Source organism: Triticum aestivum, chromosome 5B (assembly GCF_018294505.1).
Source record: "Triticum aestivum cultivar Chinese Spring chromosome 5B, IWGSC CS RefSeq v2.1, whole genome shotgun sequence".
NCBI lineage: Eukaryota > Viridiplantae > Streptophyta > Magnoliopsida > Poales > Poaceae > Triticum > Triticum aestivum.
This window is the reverse complement of record NC_057807.1, coordinates 544453051-544480414: the sequence shown is the minus strand read 5'-3', so window position 1 is coordinate 544480414 and position 27364 is coordinate 544453051. Positions and strand designations below refer to the sequence as shown.

The 27364-nt window shown below is 46.7% G+C and overlaps 1 protein-coding gene and 1 pseudogene across 1 annotated transcript; one reads left to right on the top strand and one right to left on the bottom strand.

Annotated features, from left to right (window-relative positions):
- The first annotated feature begins 17523 nt into the window (after positions 1–17523).
- LOC123113077 (cytochrome b561, DM13 and DOMON domain-containing protein At5g54830) lies at positions 17524–20791 on the top strand. Its single transcript, XM_044534205.1, has one exon. It carries the CDS (start codon positions 17598–17600, stop codon positions 20247–20249), a length of 2652 nt encoding a protein of 883 aa, XP_044390140.1. The 5' UTR covers positions 17524–17597; the 3' UTR covers positions 20250–20791.
- A 486-nt stretch (positions 20792–21277) lies between these two features.
- On the bottom strand, positions 21278–25256 carry LOC123116853 (BTB/POZ domain-containing protein POB1-like; annotated as a pseudogene).
- Positions 25257–27364: the final 2108 nt, after the last annotated feature.

The following is a 27364-nucleotide window of genomic DNA, read 5'->3' as shown; positions in this document are numbered from 1 at the left end:
CTACGAAGATCTTTATCGGTCAGACCGCATAACAACATACGTTGTTCCCTTTGTCATCGGTATGTTACTTGCCCGAGATTCGATCGTCGGTATCCAATACCTAGTTCAATCTCGTTACCGGCAAGTCTCTTTACTCGTTCCATAATACATCATCTCACAACTAACTCATTAGTTGTAATGCTTGCCAGGCTTAAGTGATGTGTATTACCGAGAGGGCCCAGAGATACCTCTCTGACAATCGGAGTGACAAATCCTAATCTTGAAATACGCCAACCCAACAAGTACCTTTGGAGACACCTGTAGAGCACCTTTATAATCACCCAGTTACGTTGTGACGTTTGGTAGCACACAAAGTGTTCCTCCGGTAAACGGGAGTTTCATAATCTCAAAGTCATAGGAACATGTATAAGTCATGAAGAAAGCAATAGCAGAATACTTAAACGATCAAGTGCTAAGCTAACGGAACGGGTCAAGTCAATCACATCATTCTCCTAATGATGTGATCTCATTAATCAAATGACAACACATGTCTATGGTCAGGAAACATAACCATCTTTGATCAACGAGCTAGTCAAGTAGAGGCATACTAGTGACACTATGTTTGTCTATGTATTCACACAAGTATTATGTTTCCGGTTAATACAATTCTAGCATGAATAATAAACATTTATCATGATATAAGGAAATAAATAATAACTTTATTCTTGCCTCTAGGGCATATTTCCTTCAGCAAGTTCTCTCAACAATAATAACATAATTTGATCACATAACTATCCCTCAACATGCAACAAAGAGTCACTCCAAAGACACTAATAGCGGAGAACAAACGAAGAGATTATAGTAGGGTAGGAAACCACCTCAAAGTTATCCTTTTTGATCGATCTATTCAAGCGACCGTAGTAAAAATAACATGAAGATATTATTTCCGTTCGATCTATCATAGAGTTCATACTAGAATAACACCTTAAGACACAAATCAACCAAAACCCTAATGTCACCTAGATACTCCAATGTCACCTCAAGTATCCGTGGGCATGATTATACGATATGCATCACACAATCTCATATTCATCTATTCAACCAACACAAAGTACTTCCAAGAGTGCCCCAAAGTTTCTACCGGAGAGTCAAGATGAAAACATGTGCCAACCCCTATGCATAGGTTCATGGGCAGAACCCGCAGGTTGATCACCAAAACATACATCAAGTGGATCACGTGAATATCCCATTGTCACCACAGATAAGCACGGCAAGACATACATCAAGTGTTATCAAATGCTTAAAGACTCAATCCAATAAGATAACTTCAAAGGGAAAACTCAATCCATTACAAGAGAGTAGAGGGGGAGAAACATCATAAGATCCAACTATAATAGCAAAGCTCGCGATACATCAAGATCGTGCCATAGAGAGAACACGAGAGAGAGAGAGAGAGATCAAACACATAGCTACTGGTACATACCCTCAACCCCGAGGGTGAACTACTCCCTCCTCGTCATGGAGAGCGCCGGGATGATGAAGATGGCCACCGGTGATGGGTTCCCCCTCCGGCAGGGTGCCAGAACGGGCTCCCGAGAGGTTTTTGGTGGCTACAGAGGCTTGCGGTGGCGGAACTCTAGATCTATTTATCTCCTTCGATGTTTTTAGGGTACGTGGACTTATATAGGCGAAAGAAGTCAGTCGGGGGAGCCTCGAGGGGCCCAGGAGACAGGGGCACGCGCCTAGGGGGTGGGCGCGCCCTCCTATCTCCTGGCTTCCTTGAACCTTCCCTGGCTTGAACTCCAAGTCTCCCGGATCATATCCTTTCCAAAAATCACGCTCCCGAAGGTTTCATTCCATTTGGAAGCCGTTTGATATTCCTTTTCTTACTGAAACAGGCAATAAGACAGCAATATGGGCTGGGCCTCCGGTTAGTAAGTTAGTCCCAAAAGTAATATAAAAGTGTATAATAAAGCCCGTAATCATTCAAAACAGATAATCAAATAGCATGAATGCTTTATAAATTATAGATACGTTGGAGACGTATCATAAACCCCATCTTTTTATCCTCGATGGCAACAATACAATACGTGCCTTGCTGCCCCTGCTGTCACTGGGAAAGGACACCGCAAGATTGAACCCAAAGCTAAGCACTTCTCGCATTGCAAGAAAGATCAATCTAGTAGGCCAAGCCAAACTGATAATTCGAAGAGACTTGCAAAGATAACTTAATCACACATAAAAGAATTCAGAGGAGATTCAAATATTTCTCATAGATAAACTTGATCATAAACCCACAATTCATCGGATCGAGACAAACACATCGCAAAAAGAGTTACATCGAATAGATCTCCAAGAAGATCGAGGAGAACATGGTATTGAGATTCAAAGAGAGAGAAGAAGCCATCTAGCTAATAACTATGAACCCGAAGGTCTGTGATAAACTACTCACAACTCATCGGAGAGGCTATGGTGTTGATGTAGACACCGGAGAGGGCTAGGGTTTACACGGAGTCGGTTACAAGGAAGGAAATATAATATCTGGATCGCCAAGCTTGTCTTCCACACAAAGGAGAGTCCCATCCGGACATGGGTTGGAGTCTTGAGTCTTGTATCTTCACACTCCAATAGTCCGGACGATGTATATAGTCCAGCTGTCCGGATACCCCCTAATCCAGGACTCCCTCGGTAGCCCCTAAACCAGGCTTTAATGATGATGAGTCCGGCACGCAGTCTTGTCTTCGGCATTGCAAGGCGGGTTCCTTCTCCGAATACTCTAAGGTAATTATCGAACACTTAGACCATGTCCGGATCTGCAAGATGATCTTCACATACCAATGTAGGGAACATAGCATAAATCCGTTCTGCTGGCAATCTTCGTACGTCGTGCCCTTGCATCGTGCCCTCGTCCAACACGAACCGGCGTTTCTTGCCCCACCTCGACTCGTGTTGTGAGGCGGTTTTATTGGCACGTCCTGCCAAAGTAGAGATCGTGTTCCTCTTATTACGGGATTCTCTTCAATACGGGTATGGGTAATCCAACCGCACCGCTAATTGCGGCGAGTGGGAGGTGAGTGGGTTCCACTAGGCAAGTGGGGACGCGCAAAAAACCATTACCATCTCTATAAAGAGATAAGGTCTCTTCCTCTTTACCCATGCCTTCTCCTTCCGCTAACTCATTCCCCTCTATTCGAGCCCTAATGCTCAAGCATTATTCTTTTCCATCGAAGAGAGGTTTTCCAAAGATGTCCGGATCCAGAGCAAGAGGCATATGGATGGCCTCTACCGTCCGGGAGAAGGATATTAACAAGCTCTGGGAAGCCGGGTATCTGGCCAAGAAGATTGGCCACCGTCTCCCACTGGCGGGGCAGGTTGTCCCTACTCTGGAGCCTTACGAGAGAGTCGTGTTCCTTCCCCATTTTGTCCGCGGGCTTGGGTTTCCCCTTCACCCATTCATTCACGGAGTCATGTATTACTATGGGATTGATTTTCATGATCTTTCCCCCCAACGCTTTCATCAATATCTCGACGTTCATTGTCGTGTGCGAGGCCTTTCTCCGGATTTTGCCTCACTTCGGCCTGTGGCTGAAGATTTTCAATGTGAAGCCCAAGGTGGTGAGTGGCGAACACGCCGAGTGTGGCGTCGCCATGGTGAGCAAGATTCCCAAGGCCGTTTGGCCGAAGGGCGCCTTCAACGACTCCGTCAAAGAGTGGCAGCAGCAGTGGTTCTATATCACCGAACCACGCGGCAAAAAGTGGGCTGCGGCTCCTGAATTCAGATCCGGAGCCCCACTGCGGCTCACGTCCTGGCCCAAGAAGGGCCCGAACTGGTCCTCGTCCGATGAGCTGTCACTGCTCCAGACGCGTGTTCAGAGCGTGGTCGACAAGGACATCAAACTCGTCGACGTAGTCCAAGTGATGCTAGTTCGCCTGGTTCTCCCTTGCCAGCGCCAAGCCTACACTTTGTGGGAGTTCGACCCAACCGAGCACAAGACCCTTCGGGAGCTCTACGATTCCTCCCACAAGGATATCTGGAAGGTGCTCTTCAAGTCCGGCAAATCGTGGTCGGGCTCCGCCGAGGATCGTGGGTATCAATTATCCCATTCTGCAAGCCCGATAAGTTACAGCCATACTCTGTCCATCCATACTTTAGTTGGCACGTCATGAGGGAGACATTTTAATCGTGTTTCGTGACCTCAGGGATGGATAAAGAAGGTGGAGCGAACACATTGTCCGGCCCCGCTATTGGAGGAACCGGCCGGACCTCTTCTGACGAAGATGCTGGTCCCCGCGCCTTACGAGGTGCCAAAAAAGGAGGCCTCCAAGAAGGTCAAGAAGACCCGGAGTGGCCTTCGTCGTCGCGAGGCTTCGGATGCAAAATCTGGAGACTCCAACGACGCTCCTTCTTCCGAAGACGAAGAGGATGAAGTAGAGGAGGACGAGCCTCACTCTCAAGGTGGGAAGAAGCGGGCGGCTTCCCTGTCCCTGGAGGCCGAATCACCCAAGAGGGGGAGAGGTTCCCATCCAGAGGCATCAACCACGGCAGCCGACAACAGCCCGGAGTGGAATCCCAGGGCCCAGCCCCTGGAAAAATCGTAAGTAACCGAAATCCGAATGCGCCTATGCATCCAGGGTCGTCTGGGTACAGTAGTTTTAACGGTTGCCATATCTCGTACAGCCCGGTGAGGTCTCCTGCCGGACAGTCCTCATTGGAGGATTTGCTAAGCTCGGATGCTGTAGCGAGCGAGACGCCTCCGGAGGCTCCTTCTCCGAAGTCCAGGTGCGACACCGAGGTGTCGTCTCAAAGTGACCCAGAGCAGGGGGGCATGTCTCTGGAGCCGGACACATGGGGGTAGCGGCCCCACGGCGTGTTGACGATGGGGGCGATCTTCAGTTCGGCCCACAGCCGGATATAGTCCTGGACACCTCTAAGGCTCCAGGATCGGGCGAGCGGCCGCCTTCGACGGAGGGAGACTTGCCTACTCCACCGGTAACCTCTGTCCATGCAGAGCTACCGGGCGGTCTATCGACAGCGTTGAAGAACGCGTCTATCGTCAATGAACATCGCACCCTCATGGGTACGGTGGTTGGGAAGATTCAATCTATCGAAAGCGGGCTGAATGAGTCCTGCCTTGGCCTTATAAAGGCTTTTGAGGTATGGTTTCTAAGGAACCTTTGAGGAATCATCATAATATGAGTAGTAGCCCCTGATACACTATCCGGCGAAAGAGAGAGAGTCGGGCAGGGGATCAAACCCTCTTTTTTCGTGGGAACCCTTGTTAATGACGTATACCCCTTTGTTTGAAAACAGGCGTCTGCGGAGAAGACGGCCGCTCATAATGCAGAAGTGTCCGAACTGAAGCAGAGCCTGGAACGGGCCGAGGAAGAACTTGGCCATGTGAAGAAGCAATTAGAGGATATGCAAGGTATGTTGAAACATTGTCTTGCATTAGGCATGAATGAGTAATTGTGCCTATTAAAAAGTATTTGTGTTGTACGCCCTAGAAGCGAGTGGCGAATATGAGGCACTAAAGAAGGTTGTGGCTGATGCCAACGAGAAGGCTGCCGCCGAATAGGCGCTTCGTGAAAAACACGAGGCCATGGTCCTCACAGCTGAGCGGGAGCTCCATGAGGCTGTGAAGAAAGCGAGGGCTTGGAGCAGAGTCTGGTAGGGAGAGAATCCGAATTCGCCCAAGCTCTCCAAGCCGCGGAAGATGCTCGGGAAGAAGCCCGAGGTGCTGTACGGGACATTCAAGAGGCCCGGAAAGTTGCGGCTGGTAAGGCCTGTTGTATTCATGGCCATTTTTATATGATAGTGGGGAGAACTCTAAGCGACAAGCTGAATTCTTTATTTTATAGGGGCGTTTGTGGATCTGCCTCGCAGCATATCGGATGCCGCCCATTTCTACCGGACCAAGGAGAAGAAGTCTGCGGAGAGGAACTTCTGTTCGCAGTATTTGGCGCCAAACTATCCGGTGCCTTTTATCGATCAGCTGAAGTAGCTGGTCGAACTGCACCAGGCGGCCGAACTAGCCATGAAGGACTTGGTTGTCCGGTTGTGGCCTGCGGAGCCAATTCCAAGCAGTTACTTCAGACTCGTGAAGCGGATTGTGGGCGCCTGTCCTCGGCTTGCTATCAAGCGATCAGTCTGTATATAAGGTGCGCGCATGGTGTTCGCCCATGCAAAAGTGCATTGGGGGAAGCTTGATGCGAAGAAGCTGATGACTGAGGGTCCACCGGAGGGTAAGGAGCACCGCAAGCCCGAACTGTATTATGAAGGTGTACTGAAGGGGGCCCGCCTTGCGGTGGATAAGTGTACCAAAGACATTATATTTCCCTGAGGGCATTCATGCTGCTCCTTGTAATATGGGATAATGGCACTTTTATTATATATTGCCTGTTTTGTTTGAACTTATGTTCTTCCTGTGCGGCTGTTTATTGTATGTAAATCCTGAGAGTTGGCCAGTCGTCGGCTTCTGCCCCCACATAAAAAATACGGGGGTGTTTGGGATATATCTGAACACTCTTTATCCCATGGTTGGGTCCTTTTAAGGAGGTGTTTCTCACCACGAACCAGGCAATCAGACTATAGGGCTTTACTACTCTCACTTAGCCATAGGAATTCGAGTATGGTCGGTGCAGCCCCTAGTGTTCGAAAGGCCGAACTAGGGGCTCTATTGGCGCCTGATCGGAAGACCGATCCGTCCCAATCTGCATTTATGATGGCGTTATGCAGAATAAATCTTTAAGGATTTTACAACCTCTCGAACAGCTGACCAGCTCTCGCTGCATCATGACAGTCAGTTTTTGGCTTTCTCCACTGAGGTGTTCGTCCGGCAGAACCGGGACACAATCGCAGTAGTTCTCCCAGCGCTACCTTAGCCGATGGAACGGAACATAAGGTACCAAAACACGGGAGCCGGGCAAACCCAACCAATGACCCAAGACATGATTCAGAGTTGATGCATATAGTGCTATAAGTTCGGGGTGCCGAGCGACCGAAAAGGTGGTCGGACTTTATTGTCGTACTATGAAGCCCCTGGCGTAACCGGGCGTAACACGAAGCGCGGCTGCCGTTTTTGGCAAAGAGGTGTCGATGATAAACGACGGCCGATACGTGTTATTTAAGTCTACGCATTGTAGTAGGATGATATGTCTATGCATATGAGTGCGATTTATGATTATGAAAAGAGATGTTTTTTGGCGGAACCTGTGATGGCCGGACTGGAGGGGGCTGTGAGTGGATCGAAGGTGAATCCAAACTGCCTTCTACCTGCATGTTCCTGTCCTTGTGTGTCCGGGCCGATTCCACGCTGCCAATCCTGTTCTGCATCAAAGTTAGTTTGTGAAGGCAAATGCTTGGAGGCAGCTGAACGTCCTCTTGTGGTTGGTCTAAGGGTTCCTGATCGGACCATGGTGACCCCAGCCGCTATACCGTGAAGCAGCGCGGACTCCTCAGTTGGTGTCCGGATAGTTGGCTGTCATATCAAAATTTTGATAGGCATGCACGACTTGCTACTCCGGCGGCTGTATGATTTCCACTCTAAGGGCGGGGTTCGGCCTTGCACGTAGGCGTGAGTATATAACTGGTGTTGGACGAATGGTTTTCCACGTGGAATCTAGTCAATGTGGTTCATCCCATTAGCATACGGTGGGTTACCGTATGAGGGGAATGCGCCAAAGAATTGTTTTTTGGCGTGGCATTTTTTGGTTATCTGAAAACAACGTTAGAGCGGTGGGCCAATGAACTTGGCCTTTGCCCCTGACATCTTGTAGAAGGTGTTATTTGTGGTTTCATACCCGCGGGGGCTTTATGTGTTATGGAGCCCCCAGACTACTAGGTCTAGGGGTATGGCAATTGAATTGCTGTGGTTGGTGTGATAGAGGGCGATCGACCGTACTGTTGTGCTCTGGGGGGTCTCTTGACTAGGCGCCTCCCTTCATTGTTTCCAGCACACGACCGATCGCTTTGTTTTGAGGATCCGGCATTCTCTATTGGTATGCTTTTTAGTCCTTCTAGGAGTACCGTGAATTTCACATGGTTGATCAAGTATGTGGCTCGGGCCGGATAGGCTTGAGCTGCTCTTTGTCCGTTGAACGGACTGGGAGTTGCTGGGCTTGGCACTAGCTTCCTTGACTTGACGTTTATGACCGCTGCGCCGAGGCTTTAGGATGCCTCTTCGTGTATCCTTCTTACTGTCTTGGACCGTAGTGATGTGTGGACGTCGGGGTGTGTGCCTTGGGTTATCCTGCTTAGGTTGAGGTGGCCAGTTGTGCCGCGCGTGCCCTTTGTTTTTTCGGTGGCCAAGATCTTGGTCAACTAATCCACGAGCAGATCTTGGTCAGCTTTAAGCTGTTCTTGCTTCCTTTGCAGGCTCTTTGTCGTGGCCATGAGCCGTCGCTTTAAGCGAACTTGTTCCACTGGATCTTCAGGCACACTAAATTCGTCATTGCCGAGGCATACCTCGTCTTCGGAGGGGGGTGTATAGTTGTCCCTCTCCAAGTATCCCATCGTGGCTAGTCCGGCCTGCTTGAAGGTAGGCTGATCAGGGTTGTGTTCATCTTTAGCGCCATTTGTATTGTGTTCGTCTCCTGGGCCGGTATCACTATGGCGGGGCTTGGAGCGGCGTCGACAACACCCCTGCTTTGTTTTTCTCCCTGAGGGGTTATCCTCCGTTGCCTCATCGCCATTGGTTCCTTTCGGAGTGTCCACCATATATATATCATATGAAGAGGTGGTTGTCCACCTCCCTGTGAGCGGTGGCTCCTGTACTTCTCCTGCATCGTCGTCCATACCGTCGATGTCTTCGGAGTCGAGGTCAAGCACGTCGGTTAAATCATCGACCATGGCAATGAAGTGGGTGGTGGGTGGGCAGCGAATTCCTTCGTCGCCTGCTTCCCACTCAAGCCGGACATAGTTCGGCCCAGAGCCTCCTGACAAAGAGAGAGACTTTAATAAGTTCAGCATGTCGCCAAAGGGCGAGTGCTGGAAGATGTCAGCAGTGGTAAACTCCATTACCGGAGCCCAACCTGGCTCGGCTGGCTCGAGGGTGTGCGGACCGGAAGCAACAACCGGATACGAGTCCGGGGGCCCGGGGTTACAGGCCTCCACAGAGGTGAGGCCTGTTTTCGGCTCCACTGCCGATGAGTATGCGGCCTGCAGGGCGGGGTCCACCCCTCCATCCTTAGGCAACGCAACCTGCTCTGGATTTAGATCCGGGCTACTGCAGGGGTGATATCCCGAGCATCGTCCGACAACAGGTCTAAGCCGTGCTCATCGTGACTGTTCGGTGCTCCTGGCGCAGGCCCAAATCCGTTGAAGATCAAGTCTCTGTGAATATCTGCCGTGTAGTTCAAGTTTCCGAACCTGACCTGGTGGCCAGGGGCACAACTGTCGAACTGCTCGAGATGGCCAAGCGAATTGGCCCGCAGTGTGAAGCCGCCGAACACGAAGATCTATCCAGGGAGAAAAGTCTCGCCCTAGACCGTGTTGTTGACGATTGAAGGTGCCATCAAGCCCTGCAGCGACGACACAGAGGAACTCTCAGTGAAAGCACCAATGTCGGTGTCAAAGAAGGTGGATCTCGGGTAGGGGGTCCCGATCTGTGCGTCTTAGGCTGATGGTTACAGGAAGCGAGGGACACAATGTTTACCCAGGTTCGGACCCTCTCGATGGAGGTAAAACCCTACTTCCTGCTTGATTAATATTGAAGATATGAGTAGTACAAGAGTAGATCTACCATGAGATCATAAAGGCTAAACCCTAGGAGCTAGCCTATGATGGTATGATTGTAATTGTGATCGGCCTTCTAAGGACCAACCTCTCCGGTTTATATAGACATCGGAGAGGGCTAGGGTTTACACGGAGTCGGTTACAAGGAAGGAAATATAATATCCGGATCGCCAAGCTTGTCTTCCACGCAAAGGAGAGTCCCATCCGGACACGGGTCGGAGTCTTGAGTCTTGTATCTTCACACTCCAATAGTCCGGACGATGTATATAATCCGGCTGTCCGGATACCCCCTAATCCAGGACTCCCTCAGTCGCCTTTGATGTTCTCGGGGTATGTGGGTATACATGAAGGAAATATGCCCTAGAGGCAATAATAAAATTATTATTTATTTCCTTATATCATGATAAATGTTTATTATTCATGCTAGAATTGTATTTACCGGAAACATAATACATGTGTGAATACATAGACAAACAAAGTGTCACTAGTATGCCTCTACTTGACTAGCTCGTTAATCAAAGATGGTTATGTTTCCTAACCATGAACAATGAGTTGTTATTTGATTAACGAGGTCACATCATTAGCAGAATGATCTGATTGACATGACCCATTCCATTAGCCTAGCACCCGATCGTTTAGTATGTTGCTATTGCTTTCTTCATGACTTATACATGTTCCTATGACTATAAGATTATGCAACTCCCGTTTACCGGAGGAACACTTTGGGTACTACCAAACGTCACAACGTAACTGGGTGATTATAAAGGAGTACTACAGGTGTCTCCAATGGTCGATGTTGGGTTGGCGTATTTCGAGATTAGGATTTGTCACTCCGATTGTCGGAGAGGTATCTCTGGGCCCTCTCGGTAATACACATCACATAAGCCTTGCAAGCATTACAACTAATATGTTAGTTGTGAGATGATGTATTACGGAACGAGTAAAGAGACTTGCCGGTAACGAGATTGAACTAGGTATTGGATACCGACGATCGAATCTCGGGCAAGTAACATACCGATGACAAAGGGAACAACGTATGTTGTTATGCGGTCTGACCGATAAAGATCTTCGTAGAATATGTAGGAGCCAATATGGGCATCCAGGTCCCGCTATTGGTTATTGACCAGAGACGTGTCTCGGTCATGTCTACACTGTTCTCAAACCCGTAGGGTCCGCACGCTTAAGGTTACGATGACAGTTATATTATGAGTTTATGCATTTTGATGTACCGAAGGTTGTTCGGAGTCCCGGATGTGATCACGGACATGACGAGGAGTCTCGAAATGGTCGAGACATAAAGATTGATATATAGGAAGCCTATGTTTGGACATCGGAAGTGTTCCGGGTGAAATCGGGATTTTACCGGGTTACCGGGAGGTTACCGGAACCCCCCGGGAGCCATATGGGCCTACATGGGCCTTAGTGGAAAGGAGAAAGGGGCAGCCCAAGGGGGCTGCGCGCCTCCCCCCTTCCCCTAGTCCTATTAGGACTAGGAGAGGTGGCCGGCCACCCCTCTCCCTCTTTCCCCCTTGGGAATCCTAGTTGGAATAGGATTGGGGGGGGAGTCCTACTCCCGGTAGGAGTAGGACTCCTCTTGCGCCTCTCTCTCATGGCCGGCGCCCCCTCCCCCCTTGGCTCCTTTATATACTGAGGTAGAGGCACCCCATAGACACACAAGTTGACACAAGTTGATCCACGTGATCTATTCCTTAGCCGTGTGCGGTGCCCCCTGCCACCATATTCCTCGATAATACTGTAGCGGAGTTTAGGCGAAGCCCTGCTGCTGTAGTTCATCAAGATCGTCACCACGCCGTCGTGCTGACGAAACTCTTCCCCGACACTTTGCTGGATCAGAGTCCGGGGATCGTCATCGAGCTGAACGTGTCCACGAACTCGGAGGTGCCGTAGTTTCGGTGCTTGATCGGTTGGATCGAGAAGACGTACGACTACTTCCTCTACGTTGTGTCATCGCTTCCGCAGTCGGTCTGCGTTGGGTACGTAGACAATACTCTCCCCTCGTTGCTATGCATCACATGATCTTGCGTGTGCGTAGGAAAATTTTTGAAATTACTACGAAACCCAACAATACATAGGAGGAAGAAGTAGGTCGGTGGACGCCAGAGGGGCCCACGAGATAGGGGCGCGCCCAGTAGGGGGCACCCTCCACCCTCGTGGCCGCCTCGATTGCTTCTTGACTTGCACTCCAAGTCCTCTGGATCACGTTTGTTCCAAAAAAATCACGCTCCTGAAGGTTTCATTCCGTTTGGACTCCGTTTGATATTCCTTTTCTTCGAAACACTGAAATAGGCAAAAAAAAAAAACAGCAATACGGGCTGGGCCTCCGGTTAGTAGGTTAGTCCCAAAAATGATATAAAAGTGTAAAGTAAAGCCCATAAACATCCAAAACGGGTAATATAATAGCATGGAACAATAAAAAATTATAGATACGTTGGATACGTATCAAGGCATCATGTTCACGACAAGTAGACCGACTCCTGCCTACATCTACTACTATTACTCCACACATCGACGGCTATCCAACATACATCTAGAGTATTAAATTCATAAGAACAAAGTAACGCATTAGGCAAGATGACATGATGTAGATGGATAAACTCAAGCAATATGATATAAACCCCATCTTTTTATCCTCGATGGCAACAATACAATACGTGCCTTGCTGCCCCTATTGTCACTGGGAAAGGACACCGCAAGATTAAACCCAAAGCTAAGCACTTCTCCCATTGCAAGAAAGATCAATCTAGTAGGCCAAACCAAACAGATAATTCGAAGAGACTTGCAAAGATAACCAATCATACATAAAAGAATTCAGAGGAGATTCAAATATTTCTCATAGATAAACTTGATCATAAGCCCACAATTCATCGGATCTCGACAAACACACCGCAAAAAGAGTTACATTGAATAGATTTCCAAGAAGATCGAGGAGAACTTTGTATTGAGATTCAAAGAGAGAGAAGAAGCCATCTAGCTAATAACTATGGACCCGAAGGTCTGTGATAAACTACTCACAACTCATCGGAGAGGCTATGGTGTGGATGTAGAAGCCCCCAGTGATTGATTCCCCCTCCGGCGGAGCACCGAAAAAGGCTCCAAGATGGGATCTCACGGGTACAGAAGGTTGCGGCCGTGGAAATAAGGTTTCGTGGTGCTCCTGGATCTTTTCAGGGTATGTAGATATATATATAGGCGAAGGAAGTCGGTTGGGGGAGCCACGAGGGGCCCACGAGGGTGGGGGTGCGCCCACCCCCCTAGGGCGCGCCTCCCTGCCTCATGGCCGCCTCGTTTGCTTCTTGACATCCACTCCAAGTCTCCTGGATTGCGTTTGTTCCAAAAATAACTATCCCGAAGGTTTCATTCCGTTTGGACTCCATTTGATATTCCTTTTCTGCGAAACACTGAAATAGGCAAAAAAACAGCAATTTGGGTTGGGCCTCCGGTTAATAGGTTAGTCCCAAAAACGATATAAAAGTGTATAGTAAAGCCCATAAATATCCAAAACGGGTAATATAATAGCATGGAATAATAAAAAATTATAGATACGTTGGAGACGTATCACCCAGAAGTGCTACTTGTGAGCTGCGTTGGGATTTCCTCGAAGAGGAGAGGATGATGCAGTGTAGTAGAGATAAGTATTTCCCTCAGTTAAGAACCAAGGTTATCAATCTAGTAGGAGAACCACGTAACACCTCGTTAGCAGTACCTACACACAAAAAAACAAATACTTGCACCCAACGCGAACAAGGGGTTGTCAATCCCTCAACGGTTAATTGCAAGGATCAAATCTCGTAGTAATAGATAGGTAAATAAAACACAAAATAAAATAAAGTAAACAAAATTGCAGCAATGTATTTTTGCATTCTAATATATGATAAAAATAGACCCGGGGGCCATAGTTATCACTAGAGGCTTCTCTCTTGAAAATAGTATACGGTGGGTAAACAAATTACTGTTGGGCAATTGATTGAAAAGCAAATAACCATGACGATATCCAAGGCAATGATCATGTATATAGGCATCACGTCCGAGATAAGTAGACTGACTCCTGCCTACATCTTGTACTATTACTCCACACATCGACCGCTATCCAGCATGCATATAGAGTATTAAGTTCATAAAGAATGAAGTAACGCCTTAAGCAAGTGACATGATATAGACAAAGTAAAATCACGAATGAATAAACCCCATCATTTTATTCTTAATGGCAATAATACAAATACACGTCTTGTCCCTTCCTGCCACTGGGATATAGATCACCGCAAGATTGAACTAATCACAAAGCACATCTCTCATTGCAAGAAAAAACAATCTAGTTGGCCAAACCAAATCAATAGATCGGAGAGAAATACAAAGCTATAATAATCATGCATAAAAGAGTTCCGAGAAGACTCAAATAATATTCATGGATAATCTGATCATAAATTCACAATTCATTGGATCCCAACAAATACACCGCAAAAAGTGATTACATCGAATAGATCTCCAAGAACATCGAGGAGAACATTGTATTGAAGATCAAAGAGAGAGAAGAAGACATCTAGCTACTAGCTATGGACCCGTAGGTCTTTGGTAAACTACTCACACATCATCGAAAGGGCAACAAGGTTGATGTAGAACCCCTCCATGGTCGATTCCCCCTCCGGTAGAGTGTTGGGGAATGCCTGCAGATGGGGTCTCACGAGAACAAAAACTTGCAGGGGCAGAAAATGTATTTCGATTGGCTCTCTTATTTCAGGGGAATATTTGAGAATTTATGGAGGCGGAATTAGGTCAAGAGGTGCCACGAGGGGCCCACAAGCCTAGGGGGTGTGCCTCCCGAGCTTGTCGCTCCCTCGTGGCTCGTCAGGTCTTCTCCCAAACCTTCTAGGGTCTCTTCTGGTCCAAAAAAAATTAACCCAAAGTTTTTTCTCCGTTTGTACTCTGTTTGATATTGATTTCCTGAAAAGCCAAAAACAAGCATAAAAACAACAACTGGCACTGGGCACTAGGTTAATAGGTTAGTCCCAAAAAATGATATATAATTGCATATAAAACATCCAAGATTGATACTATAATAGCATGAAACAATTAAAAATTATAGATATGTTGAAGACATATCAATAAGCACGTGTGGAATGACAAACGAAAAAATAGGATTCCTATTCTCGCTTCTAAGACTAGATCAAGTGTTCTCAGTGATCATGTTTTCTTGATTTTAGAATATTGTTAAGTGTAACGATAGTCCTAAAACAACATTGAGAGGTTGACGTTAGAAGAACGATCCTATTGAATCGGCCCGAACTTGTTTGTTATACTTTGAGATAATATCATCAAAAGTCAATTGCTATAACACGGAGTGTTAACGTGTGTTTTAGTTCCTTAGACCATGAGAGTATCATAGTCACTTCCTACCATAGAGTGGACTTTGGGTTGCTCAAACGTCATCTGTAATACGGTGATCGTAACGACAACTTACAGGTTCATCGGAAAGTTTGACAAGGGACTAGATAGCTTGAGAGTGGGATTTACTCCTCTGACAACAGAGAGATATTCTTAGAACCCTCTCAGTCGGATGACATCCATCATCCTTTGGCCAGACACAAGTGACTATGTAACGGAGATGCCGAAAGATTTCAACGAGAAAGAAGAACAAAAACGGTAACGAAGAGAACGGTATAATGAGCATGTGTATGACTCAAGAGGATACTGATACATCTCACCTTGGGTTTTGTAAAGTATCACGAAGCAAAGGGAATATCACATGATACCCAAAGGTTCACTCGAATGCCATTCATGTACTCATAGGGATCGATATGGACGTCCACGGTTCCACTATCGGTTACTGAACAAAGGGGTTTTGTTCATGTCTATGTTTTACCAAACCTATAGGGTCACAAGCTTAAGGTAATCACGATCTGCTGAGTGTTAGTAGGACAGGAGTTCGAGGATTTATTGGTGTAATAGTTTTGTTAATATTTGAAATATTTTAAGAGAACCGGAAGTGTATCGGGCTCACCGGAAGGGTTTCGGAGTTTATCGGGCAATACCGGGTATTACCGATAAATAATATATAGGTGAAAAATGTTTCTGAAGATGTTAAATTAGTAATAAAAAGCTCTAGCAATTGTTTTCTAAAACAAGCTCTAGTAATTGTTATGAGACTTTTATAATTAATAAATATTAAAGGGCCTTAAAAGGCCAAGAAGTGGAAGGCAACTTGGGCCACAAGGGCCCTAGAGGGGAGGCCGGATTAGGATGGGAAGGACTTCCCCTTCCCCCTTGGCCGGCGCAAGGAGGGGAGTCCTTCCCCTCCTCGTGGTCCCCTCCTCTCACCTCTAACCTATATATACTAGACTTTTGCACCTTTACAACACACAAGTTTTTGAGCATTCTCTAGTTCTAGTTGGTCCTAGTTGATCAATTAGAGCTTGACCTATATCCTCTAATTTTCATAATTAGAAGCCTAGTATGGTTCTAATCTCCTCACTCTAATTCTCTGACGATGATTAGCTCTGGACGGCGAAGCCGAGTGTGGTCCTAGTTTCTTTTTATCTCTTTTTCCGTTGCTTGTATGTGGTTTGTCGCTGTAATTCTTGCCGATTGATGACTTTGTTAATGCAAAGTCAGGCTACGTTCGAGCCTTTTTTCAGGCTTGAAGATGTCTTTTCTTAAAAAAATAAAAAATAAAACACACAATAATTCTATCTACACTTATCAACTATAGTCGACAGAATGTACATAGTACTAGAAAAAAAATCATGGGAGCACGTGCAATGAGTTATTGCAAGCATCGAGGCATCAACTGCTTTACCCTCCAGTGAAGCATGTATAATTGTTTTATATTGTTAGTTATTAGTAGCTAAAACCAACAATCGACCACTAATCCACCGACCACGAGCATTTTTTGACGGTCAAACAAAAAAAAACAGCAAAAAAAACCCAACTACAAATCAATATATACCTTTTTGGCGCACGTCATCCCCCTCACTGTCTTTATCGTCCATCCTTTCACCTCTTCTTCGCGTCGCCGCCCTCCTCCTCTCCCTTGTCATTGTTGTGTATGGCACTACGCACTACTCTCACCGGTCACGCCGAAGCCCTAGAGGTAGGAGCCGAGACCCAATCGACATGCATGTGAGCGTGTCACCGACCTCGTTGCATCGACGATCCACTTTGCCTCGACATTCCCTGATCCTTCCCCCTCCCCCTTTCTCGCCTTTCCTCCTTTTTATTTTTCTTCTCTCCGCCCTTCATCCGCCGTTCATCTCCTAGTGCTGAACGGTCTGCCGTGATTGCGTTCTAAGAACCGGGTCAAAAAATGTTACGAAATCTAGAATTTTTCTACGGATCGAATGCCACGCCTTCAGGTGGCCCCTTGGATGCCGGTGGAAAAAAAAAATCTGATGTTTTTCATCTACAAGATTCACTACTAGTGGTTCGAGAAAATGCCACGTTTCTATTTCGGCTCGACGAAATGACACATCTTTTTTCTCTTTCTTTCTTCTTCTCGTTTCTTTGGAAAAAACAACACGTCCTTGCCTCTCTAACACGTGGGGCCTGGAGGACCACCTGCCAGTGACTGACAGTTGTAGGCGCTGCCGGTGGTGCTTCCCTACCAGCACCGCACCGGTCCAGTCGCCTCGCCACCACCGCCACACCAAACTGCGGCGGTCGCATCCCCACCCCACCTTCTCCGAATATCCACCGCCCCCGGCCGCCCCGCCTCGCCTCCCACGCACGCCACCGTCTCGCCGCCCTCCCCCGAACCCAGCCCCAACCCCACTCCAACCTCCCCCCAGATCCCCCCCCCCCCCCCCCCCCCCCCCGCCGGCCCAGATCTCGATCCGCGGATCCGCCGCGGCGTGGCGGGCCGCCGGGTGATCCCATGGCCCCCGCCTTCGCCCCCCTCCTCGCCAGCCTCGCGGTGGCGGCCGCGGTCCTGGCGGCCGTGGCCGACGCGGCGTGCCGGCACACCAACCTGACGGCGGGCTTCGCGGCGGACCTCACCATGCTGCAGCACCAGCTGCGGGGCACGGTGCGCCTCGACCCCTCCGGCGCCTGCGCGCTCCAGCTCACGCGCTTCGACCTCCTCGCCGCCTCCCCCTCCGCGCGCTTCTGGGCCGCCGACGGCCCTTCCCTCGACGACCTTGCCAAAGGCCGCCCCTTTTCGCCGCTCCCGCTCAACGCCACCTTCCGCAACGAGACACTCCGCCTCCCCTTCTCCGCCCCGCTGCCGCCGCTCCTCGCCATCTTCGACCCCGACACCTCCTCCGACCTCGGCCACGTCTTCCTCTCCGCCGCCTCCAACTCCTCCAACGCCACCGCCGCTCTCGCCTCCCGGGTCGCCACGCCCACCATGTTCGACAACTGCGTCCAGCTCTCTGAGGGCTACCGCCTTCGCTGGACGCTCAACGCGTCCGCCGGCGAGGTCGACATCGGCCTCGAGGCCGCGGTCGGCTCCGAGTACTACATGGCCTTCGGATGGGCTGACCCCAAGGCCAACTCCCCCGCCATGGTCCGCTCCGACGTCGTCGTCGCTGGCTTCACCGAGGAAGGTATGCCGTTCGCCGAGGACTACTACATTACCGACTACAGTGAGTGCACCATGGGGAAGGATGACCTGCCTGTGTCCGGAGTGTGCCCGGACAGTGCTTATGATGACGGGAGGAACGATTCCAGGCTGGTTTATGGGCACCGGCGGGATGGTGTGTCTTTCGTCAGGTACAAGAGGAAACTCGACAGTGAGGATGACAAATATGATGTGCTTGTTGGTGCCACGGAGGAGATGGCTGTGGTCTGGGCCATCGGAAAGCTGCGTCCGCCGGACACTTTGCGGCCGCACTACCTTCCGCAGAATCATGGGGGTCCGAGGGATGAAACCTTTGGGTTGATGAGGCTTAATTTGTCCGAGGCGGTGGACAGTTGCCTTGGACCGTTGGATGCCGACAATAAGCAAGACCAGGACAGGATCATTGCCGATGGGAAGACGCCACTGGTTGTGACATCCGCTCCAGCAGTGCGCTACCCAAACCCACCAAACCCTGACAAGGTGATTTACATCAACAAGAAGGAGGCGCCACTCCTGAAGGTCGAGAGGGGTGTGCCGGTGAAGTTCTCAGTGCAGGCTGGGCATGATGTGGCACTGTATGTCACTTCAGACCCCATCGGTGGAAATGCCACTTTGAGGAATAAGACTGAGGTCATATATGCCGGTGGCCCTGATGTTCATGGTGTGCCAGCAACCCCCACAGAGCTGGTTTGGCTGCCTGATAGGAATACACCTGATCTTGTCTACTACCAGTCGGTGTATGAAGCAAAGATGGGGTGGAAGGTTCAAGTGGTTGATGGAGGCCTCAGTGACATGTACAATAATAGTGTCCTGTTGGATGATCAGCAGGTTACTCTGTTTTGGACTCTGTCCACTGACTCTATATCTATAGCAGCTCGAGGTGAGAAGAAAAGCGGGTACCTTGCTGTCGCGTTTGGGAATGGGATGCTGAACAGTTATGCCTATGTTGGCTGGGTAGGCAATGATGGAGTTGGGAGGGTCAAGACTTACTGGATTGATGGAAAGAGTGCAGCAGGTATTCATTCAACATCTGAAAATTTAACCTATGTCAGGTGTAAATCAGAAGATGGTGTTATTACATTTGAGTTTACACGTCCTCTTAAGCCTTCCTGTACTGGGAAGGTGGAGTGCAAGAATATTATTGATCCAACCACACCTCTCAAGGTTGTTTGGGCCATGGGTGCAAGCTGGTCAGGAGATGATCTGACGGACAGTAATATGCATTCGGTCACAAGCAGTCGCCCCATACGTGTTCTTTTGTTGAGAGGTTCAGCTGAGGCAGAACAGGACTTGCGGCCCGTTCTGGCTGTGCATGGATTTATGATGTTTGTGGCCTGGGGCATCTTGCTTCCTGGTGGAATATTGGCTGCTCGGTATTTGAAAAGCTTGAAGGGAGATGGGTGGTACCAAATACATGTCTATCTGCAGTATTCTGGGATCTCTATAATGTTCCTTGGCGTCCTTTTTGCTGCAGCCGAGCTCCGAGGTTTCTATGTTGATTCAGTGCACGTCAAGTTTGGTTTATCAGCCTTACTTTTGGCAGCTTTTCAGCCGCTTAATGCCTATTTCCGGCCCAAGAGGCCCGCTAACGGGGAGGTTCCACCCCGGAACCGTGTCCTCTGGGAGTACCTACATGTCATCACAGGCAGGTCAGCAATTGTCGTCGGAGTCGTGGCACTTTTCACCGGAATGAAGCATTTAGGCCAGAGGTATGACAGTGAAAATGTAGAGGAGCTCACCTGGGCCTTGATGCTCTGGGTGCTTTCCGCCATAGTTATAGCTCTGTCCCTAGAATATAAAGAGGTCAAACGAAGGGGCGGCGACCGAAGCTTCAGAGGGCACTGGGTTCTAGGTAACACCGAGGAAGATGACTCGGTTGATCTCTTGCATCCTGACAGCTCTGCCAGGAGTTCAGAATCTAGGCCTTCTGGTGTAATGGAGGTGCAGCTTGAGCCTCTCACTAGATGAGTAGTAGATAGCGTAGATCAATCTGCATCTCCCAGTGTCAGATACACACACACACACACCAATTCCTGTTTTCAGTCATACAACAGAAACAGATGGTGTCCACAAGCACGGCGACTTTCCACTCAGAAAGAAAATTGAATTTCTCATGCTTGTTTCTTCTACCATGGCAGAATGGTACCAGGCTACATAGGATCTTCAAATTATGCCTTTGATTCCTTGCGTCACACTGTTCAGATTGTATAGTGTACATTTTGTTTTCTCACAATAGACAGGCACAATTTGTTACATTGCCCCCCCAAGTAATTCTTTTCCCCATCAGATTTTGAGAAAGAGAGATAAGATATACATTTTGTTATATCCGCAGCACCATTAACTGGCAGAGCATTCGAGGGACAGAAATTGTGTATCATAGTGCTAATGCTATTCAATATTCATTTCGAGATAAAAGGCAACAGATGTTATGTCCTGTCAGCTGCTATGTCCTGATTATTATGTACTCCCTTTGTAAACAAATAGAAGACGTTTATGTCTTATACTCCCTCCATTCCTAAATATAAGTCTTTTTAGATATTCCACTATGGACTACAAACGCAGCAAAATGAGTGAATCTACACTCAAAAATATGTCTATATACATCCGTATCTAGTTTGTAGTGTAATCTCTAAAAAGACATATATTTACGAACGGAGGGAGTATTTGTTTACAGAGGATTGCACTCCAGAGTTATGAACGAGCAGTGTCCCGCAGCGGCATTACTTTTTGTGAAGAACCAGTTTATTTTCTCCTTTCTAGTGAACCACACAGCCAGCGCCCATGGCTGGGAGTTTCTTTCAGGGTGAACTCTCAAGCCAAAAGGCTAAAGCTGCTGCTTATACAGGAGCGTTTTGCCCTGGGGGCACATGCTGTCTTGTTAGATGTTCCTGTTTCCAGGGAGCACCCATTGCAAGCAACAACATTTTGCCCTGGGGGCACACATTGTTATCAACTGCCATGGAGTACGAGCGAAGAAAAATGTCCAACGATAACCATGAACAGACAACCACATAATGTTCATTCGAAGGGTCACAAGTCCGTCGAATCAAAGAGGTCATCAGTAACATGTATCAGCCGACACAATGAAACTCCATCATCCAACTAAAAATGATCACATGCTACATTCTAGTCACCAAAAGGGAGCAGAGCAAATGCTAGCAAATAACTAGAGCAGCCCCGGTTCAGATTCCTTCATATGTTAAAAAGAACAGGGGCTTCTCCTAGCTCATAAAAACAAAAAAGGGGCAGCTAATGCATGCATCGCTACGGCTACGGCTGCGGCGTTATCTTCACATGAACTCGCAGATGGAGTTTGTCGTCGACGAAGAAACGGCTGTTGTCAGCAATGATGGATGGCCAAGGAATCCTGCAGCCCAAAGCCTGTCTACTATCGGTGGTGGTGGTGCGCCTCCACGAGAAGAGAAACTCCAGCGACGGTCTTGTCTTTGCTTCAATCTCATAATCTATTGTCCCTCTTACTGGCCCCTTGCCTTCTAGCTTCTCTATCAAGAGGCTAAAACAGTTGGACAGCCCCGTTCGACCGTGCGCCGAGAGGAAGAAACCATGCCCCGCACAACAGAACGGCGGGGAGCGTATCGATCCCGATGGGAAGAGGCCGGAGCATTGCCTGCGACTTAGAGTAAAGTCAACTATGCAGGACGGCTGGTCAATCAGGATGCCATTGGTCATGCTGCGCACCACTGGCACCAGTGGAAGTAAACTTGAACTCAAAATCTTGTGCCTTTCTTCTGAATTTGGATACTGAAAGCGGGCCCACCTGAGCACAAAGTCATAGACGGCCTCTTCAGATGCAACCCCGGGGTGATTCCTTGATAAAATGGCTACAATCCCAGTGAGAGATACCGTCATCAGTTCATCCTGAAACCTGAAATGATGCACATAATGATATTATGACAACAATGTCCACATGTTTCGTGAAGGAGGAAAAAGAAAAGGTATGTCAATCCAATGGGGGTTACTTACTCTGTCGACAGGAATTTATCGTATCTTTTAGCAAGGAATTTCTTGGCCGCCTCTGCCAGGGCAGGCGCCATTGAAATGGAACATGGGAGATCTAGGCACATTACTGCAGATTCTAGAGTCATAGGCAGGTCTATGAGCCGTTGACCGCAAAGCTTAATGCAAGAAGCAGCCTCAAATTTATCAGCAGCCAGCAGGATATCAACCAGAAGAATGGGTTCAGTTGGTGTCAGCTTTCCACTATAAATAAAGTGTAAAAGCTCCAGGAAGGCTTCGTACTCTGTTCCAAGTAAGAAATAAGGGCAAGAAGGCATAAGGATTGATGAAACAGTTCAATGAATTCTCAAACTGTGACATTAAATGAATGAGTACAAAAGAAGAGTGATAGCTACTGTTTTATGCATACATGATTATTTAAGTATGACAATCGACTTCCAATAATCAAATGGGGAAACATGTAATGCGTGAGAAAATATCCATTTGGGGCAACAGTTTGTAAGGGCAATGACTAATGAGAGCCAATCGAGATAATGATATCAAAGTAGAAAAGTGTGGCAGGAAACTCCAAAAAAGGTCTCTCTACAATAATAATAATAACAATAATAATACAGAAAAAAATACAATCACAATAATGAACTAGAATCATCAGTTATAAGAAGACGAAGGAGAGCAAATCGCACACTAGTTACCTGAGTCAGCAATTGTAACTGTTGCCTGTCTATGGCCAGACTCCTTCATGCCATTTGAGAAAAGCTAACAATCATGAAGCTTATCAGAAAGATGAGGCAACTGATTATAGAACAAATGAATTTCAGAAGATCGTCAGAATTACCATGCGAAAGAAGTTACTTTTTGCAGCAAGAATCGCCGAGCAGACATGTATGGTTTCAACTCGTAAAACTGGTGTACTCGTCACAGTATAAGAAGAGTCGATATCTTCTCCACCATCACCTGCAAAATACCATGGTTCCAATAAATATAGAGAAACATGCAAATCTAGGTAAGAAAAAGGCACATAACATAATTACTAGACATGTTTTTTTTTTGGTTAAAACCAGAACCTCATACAGTCACTCTCTGTGCGCACATTTATTAAATCAACTTTTAGAAACATGGCAAAATCTTAAACATATAAAAAACTGGATACCCATTGAGCTGCATCAAGCATAATAAACACGCTCATACGCCCTTTAATGTTTCAATTCAAAAACAAAGAAAACAACTAATGAACTAATGTTGACTTCAAATGTGGAACAGGGAACTCCTTAACCATTAAGGATGACACTTGCTTATTCATATCCAAGTTCACATATTCCAGAAATAACACTCGTGATAAATCTGTTCTTCTAACCTCTGGATGCTATATTTAGAGATAGAAACATAGCAGATTCAATGTAGCAATCAGGTAAATATCATTTTTCATGCAAAAGATGTGAAATAATTGATCAGCTTGTATCTTCGACCAAAGGTTGATTGCTATTTCACCAGCATAGAGACCTATCGCATACAAATTATTCGAAATATTCTTAGCTGTCCAGTGCCAGTTCCCAACTTGAATATGTGACTACAGTTCTGCCGCATGAAGAAGATTTACTTAGAAAAGGTTTTGGGTTGTAATTTTATGTTACTCCTACGAAGAAACACAAGAACCCAAGTGCTGCCTAGTTGAACGGACTGTGCCATTACTGTACCAACATACCAGTGTGTACCACAATCAACATATGTTTGTGTACTACTTAAAGCAAGTGATTATGAGCACAAGGTAATATAGACCTTAAATGTTTCAACAACCTAAATTGAGGTGAACCACAGACAAAACAGGAAGTAGTGTTGACCTCAAAAATGTGGAACAGGGGGCTCCTCAATCATGAAGGATGACGCTGATACAAAACAACTCAAGGACTAATGTTCACAAAATACATGAATGATGACACTTGCTCATTCATATCCAAGTATACATTCCAGAAATAACGCTTTTGATAAATAATCTGTTCTTCGACTTGTTTTTGGACCTTTGGATCCTACACTGGTGGATATATCAATTGCAGATTCTCAAGAAAAAATCATTTTTCATGTGAAAGGTGTGAAACTAAGGTCTGAAGCATCAAGGTACAAGAATCACACATAACTACCGTTAACAAGTACAAATATCCCAAGCCTACAGACCTATAAACATACAAAACATTCCAAATCCTTTTAGTCGTCCAATGGCAATTCTCAACTTGAATGGCATAATGTAGTTTGTCCGCCACTGCTACATCCAAAGAATCAAATACTCCCTCCGTCCACAATATAAGAAGTTATTACATCTATTGAATGTAATAACATCTTATATCATGGGACGGAGGGAGTATGTTATATGTGGCTACAAAATTGCTGCATTTTAGTTGGAGGCACAGACAACATATACTCTTTGATAACTGTTGTTCTGAATTTTACTTTATTTTGAGACGTTGTTCTGAAAGTGTTACCGTGTCCGAGAACCTCAACACCTCGAAATCTAAAACTTAAAAATATACTTCCTATATACAGTATCGTATCCGGATATACGCGCGTAGATCGGGCAGTTAGTTTAGCTAGCGTGACACCTAGAATCGACTTAATGGGTAAAATGGTACTTATGCCTCTGTACGTACGCACCTTCGGCCTCCTCGCGCCGGCGCTTGCGGCTGTCGGCGTCGTCGGCGCCGACGACCACTATACAGCTCCCTGTCGGAGAAGGCCTCATTGTCGAAGGCGAACTCGAAGCCCCCCGCGTCCACCCCCGCCTCCTCCGGCCCTGGCCCTGCCCCAGTCGACGCGTCGCCTCCGGCCATGCGCGCGCGCGCGTGCGTCGCCGCCACCCACCGGCGCTGTCAGACGTATTGTTGAGCTGCGCTGCCCGGCGGCCGTAACCCTAGCTGGCGGCGGAGGGAGAAGGTAAAATGGAGAGAGAAAGGCAGTGGGTAAGGTCGGGGGCGCTGTTCTGGAATCTGGACCTTGCGACTGATAGGTGCTCCACTAATAAGAGAGAGAGAGGGGAGGGGAGGTCGGACGCCATTGATGGTGATGTGACCTCGCCGTGTGCCAGTGGCGAAATTGACCGCGGCGCGCCTGCACTCCTCTCCCAGACTCGAATATCGAGGCGGGAAAGAAAGGGTTTTTGTTTGCAGCAGTATCATCATTCATCAACTCCATCCTTCCCAAAATAAATACAAGGCACAATGATTTTCACTTACTATGTCTATAAAATTAGTGTAAAGACAAATAAAATAAAATTGTTTTGTAAGAGAAATAGGCGGATACCATTTATACATTTCAATCCATGTACTTTGGTACTCCCTTTGTCCGAAAAAGTTTGTTCCTCAAATAGATGTATCTTCGAGGCAGTGGCGGAGACAAGGGGTGCCAACAGGGCCCTGACCCCCTAACATCCAAGATTTGTTGATAATTTGCTTGTGAATAGTGCAAAATGAGTCATTAGTTCCTTCTAAATGTCTCTCTTTCTATGGTTTGGCCCTCCTCAACCTGATTCACCATCACTCGGCCCCTCGATCCAACTTTTTTTTGGCTCCGCCACTGATTCGAGGGACAAGCTTGACACAAGCTTTTTCGGACGAAATATTAAAGGTCAAAGTTGTGCATCAATGCATCAATTCTCAAAAAAGAAGTCATGCAATGGCCATGTAAAGACAAAAATGTCTTGCATTTTAGAAAAGATGTACTCCCTCCATCCGAAAATACTTGTCTTAGAAATGGTTGTATCTAGACTTATTTTAGTTATAGATACACCTATTTTATCCATTTCTAGGACAAGTATTTTCGGACGGAGGGAGTAGTAAATAGATGGTGTCCACACTCCAAAATAACATGGATTTCCTATGTGATTGTCAAAAAAGGAAAAAAAAACAACAACAGGATTTCTCATGGATGTTTCTTCTACCATGGCAGAATGGTACCGGGCTACATAGGATCTTCAAATCGTGTCTTTGATTTCTTGCGTCACACTGTTCAGATTGTATAGTGTGCATTTGTTTTTACAATAGACATGCACTATTTGTCACAATTTGAGATCGAGATATACATTAGTTGAGGTGCTGTTTTGCATCAGCGGCATCATGAACCAGTCAAGAATCAAAGGTAGAGAAATTGTGTGCCATAGGGGGCTATTATTCAATATATTTGTTCTGAGAATTTAGGTAAAAGGCAAAAGAAGTTGTATTGTCCGTTGTATGTGCTATTCGAACATCCTCAATGTACTAGAAGGGTTAAACACGCTTTGCTGCGCCGTTGTTGTTGTTAGGTTTTCATAATTATTTTACTCACGCTTTCAAAATATAAGACGTATTAGTTTTTGGAAAAGCCAAACCTCTTTAAGTTTGACCAAATTTGTAGAGAAGTATATCAAAGTACATAATATCAAATTGTTATCATTAGATTCATCATGAAATGATTTTTCATATTTTATTTATTTAGAATTATGGATGTCGATATTTTTGGCTTTAAACTTGTTCAAAGTTAAAAGAATGATCCAAAAAACTACTACACCTTATATTTTGGAACCGAGAGAATATTTAGTTTGGTGAGTAAGAGAGATGAGGGAGTGTGTGCTATTTTTACTTATTTAATGTGGTGTTTTGGTAGGTCTTCCGTGGTGTGTGTTATATGCTAATGGACGCATATTTATGTGAAGAAATTTTTGCATCGGTGGCTGCATTTACTATATAGGTGTTACAGTATCACATGATGACACTTATTTTTTGTAGGTGATGAAAGCACATGCGAAATTGATATGTTTTTATAGGTTGATTACTGCTAATTGATTTGAAAAATCATTGGCCCGATCAAAATCATGGAGCAAATCCAAATTGCAATCGAATGGAAGAGCTCCAAAATTAGGGAACATATATCGAATGGAAGAGTTCCAAAATTACGGAGCACAGTGAATTAAAAGAACTGAATGAGGGAGCTCCTTGATAAATTGTTGACCAGTCAAAATTGGATGAATCAATTTCAAATTGAAGACCTCAATTGATTGCAAGGTCTTAAAAATTAGGGAGCATAGTGTATTAGAAGAATTGAATGAGAGAGCTCTTTGAGAAATCGTTGACCCAATCAGAATC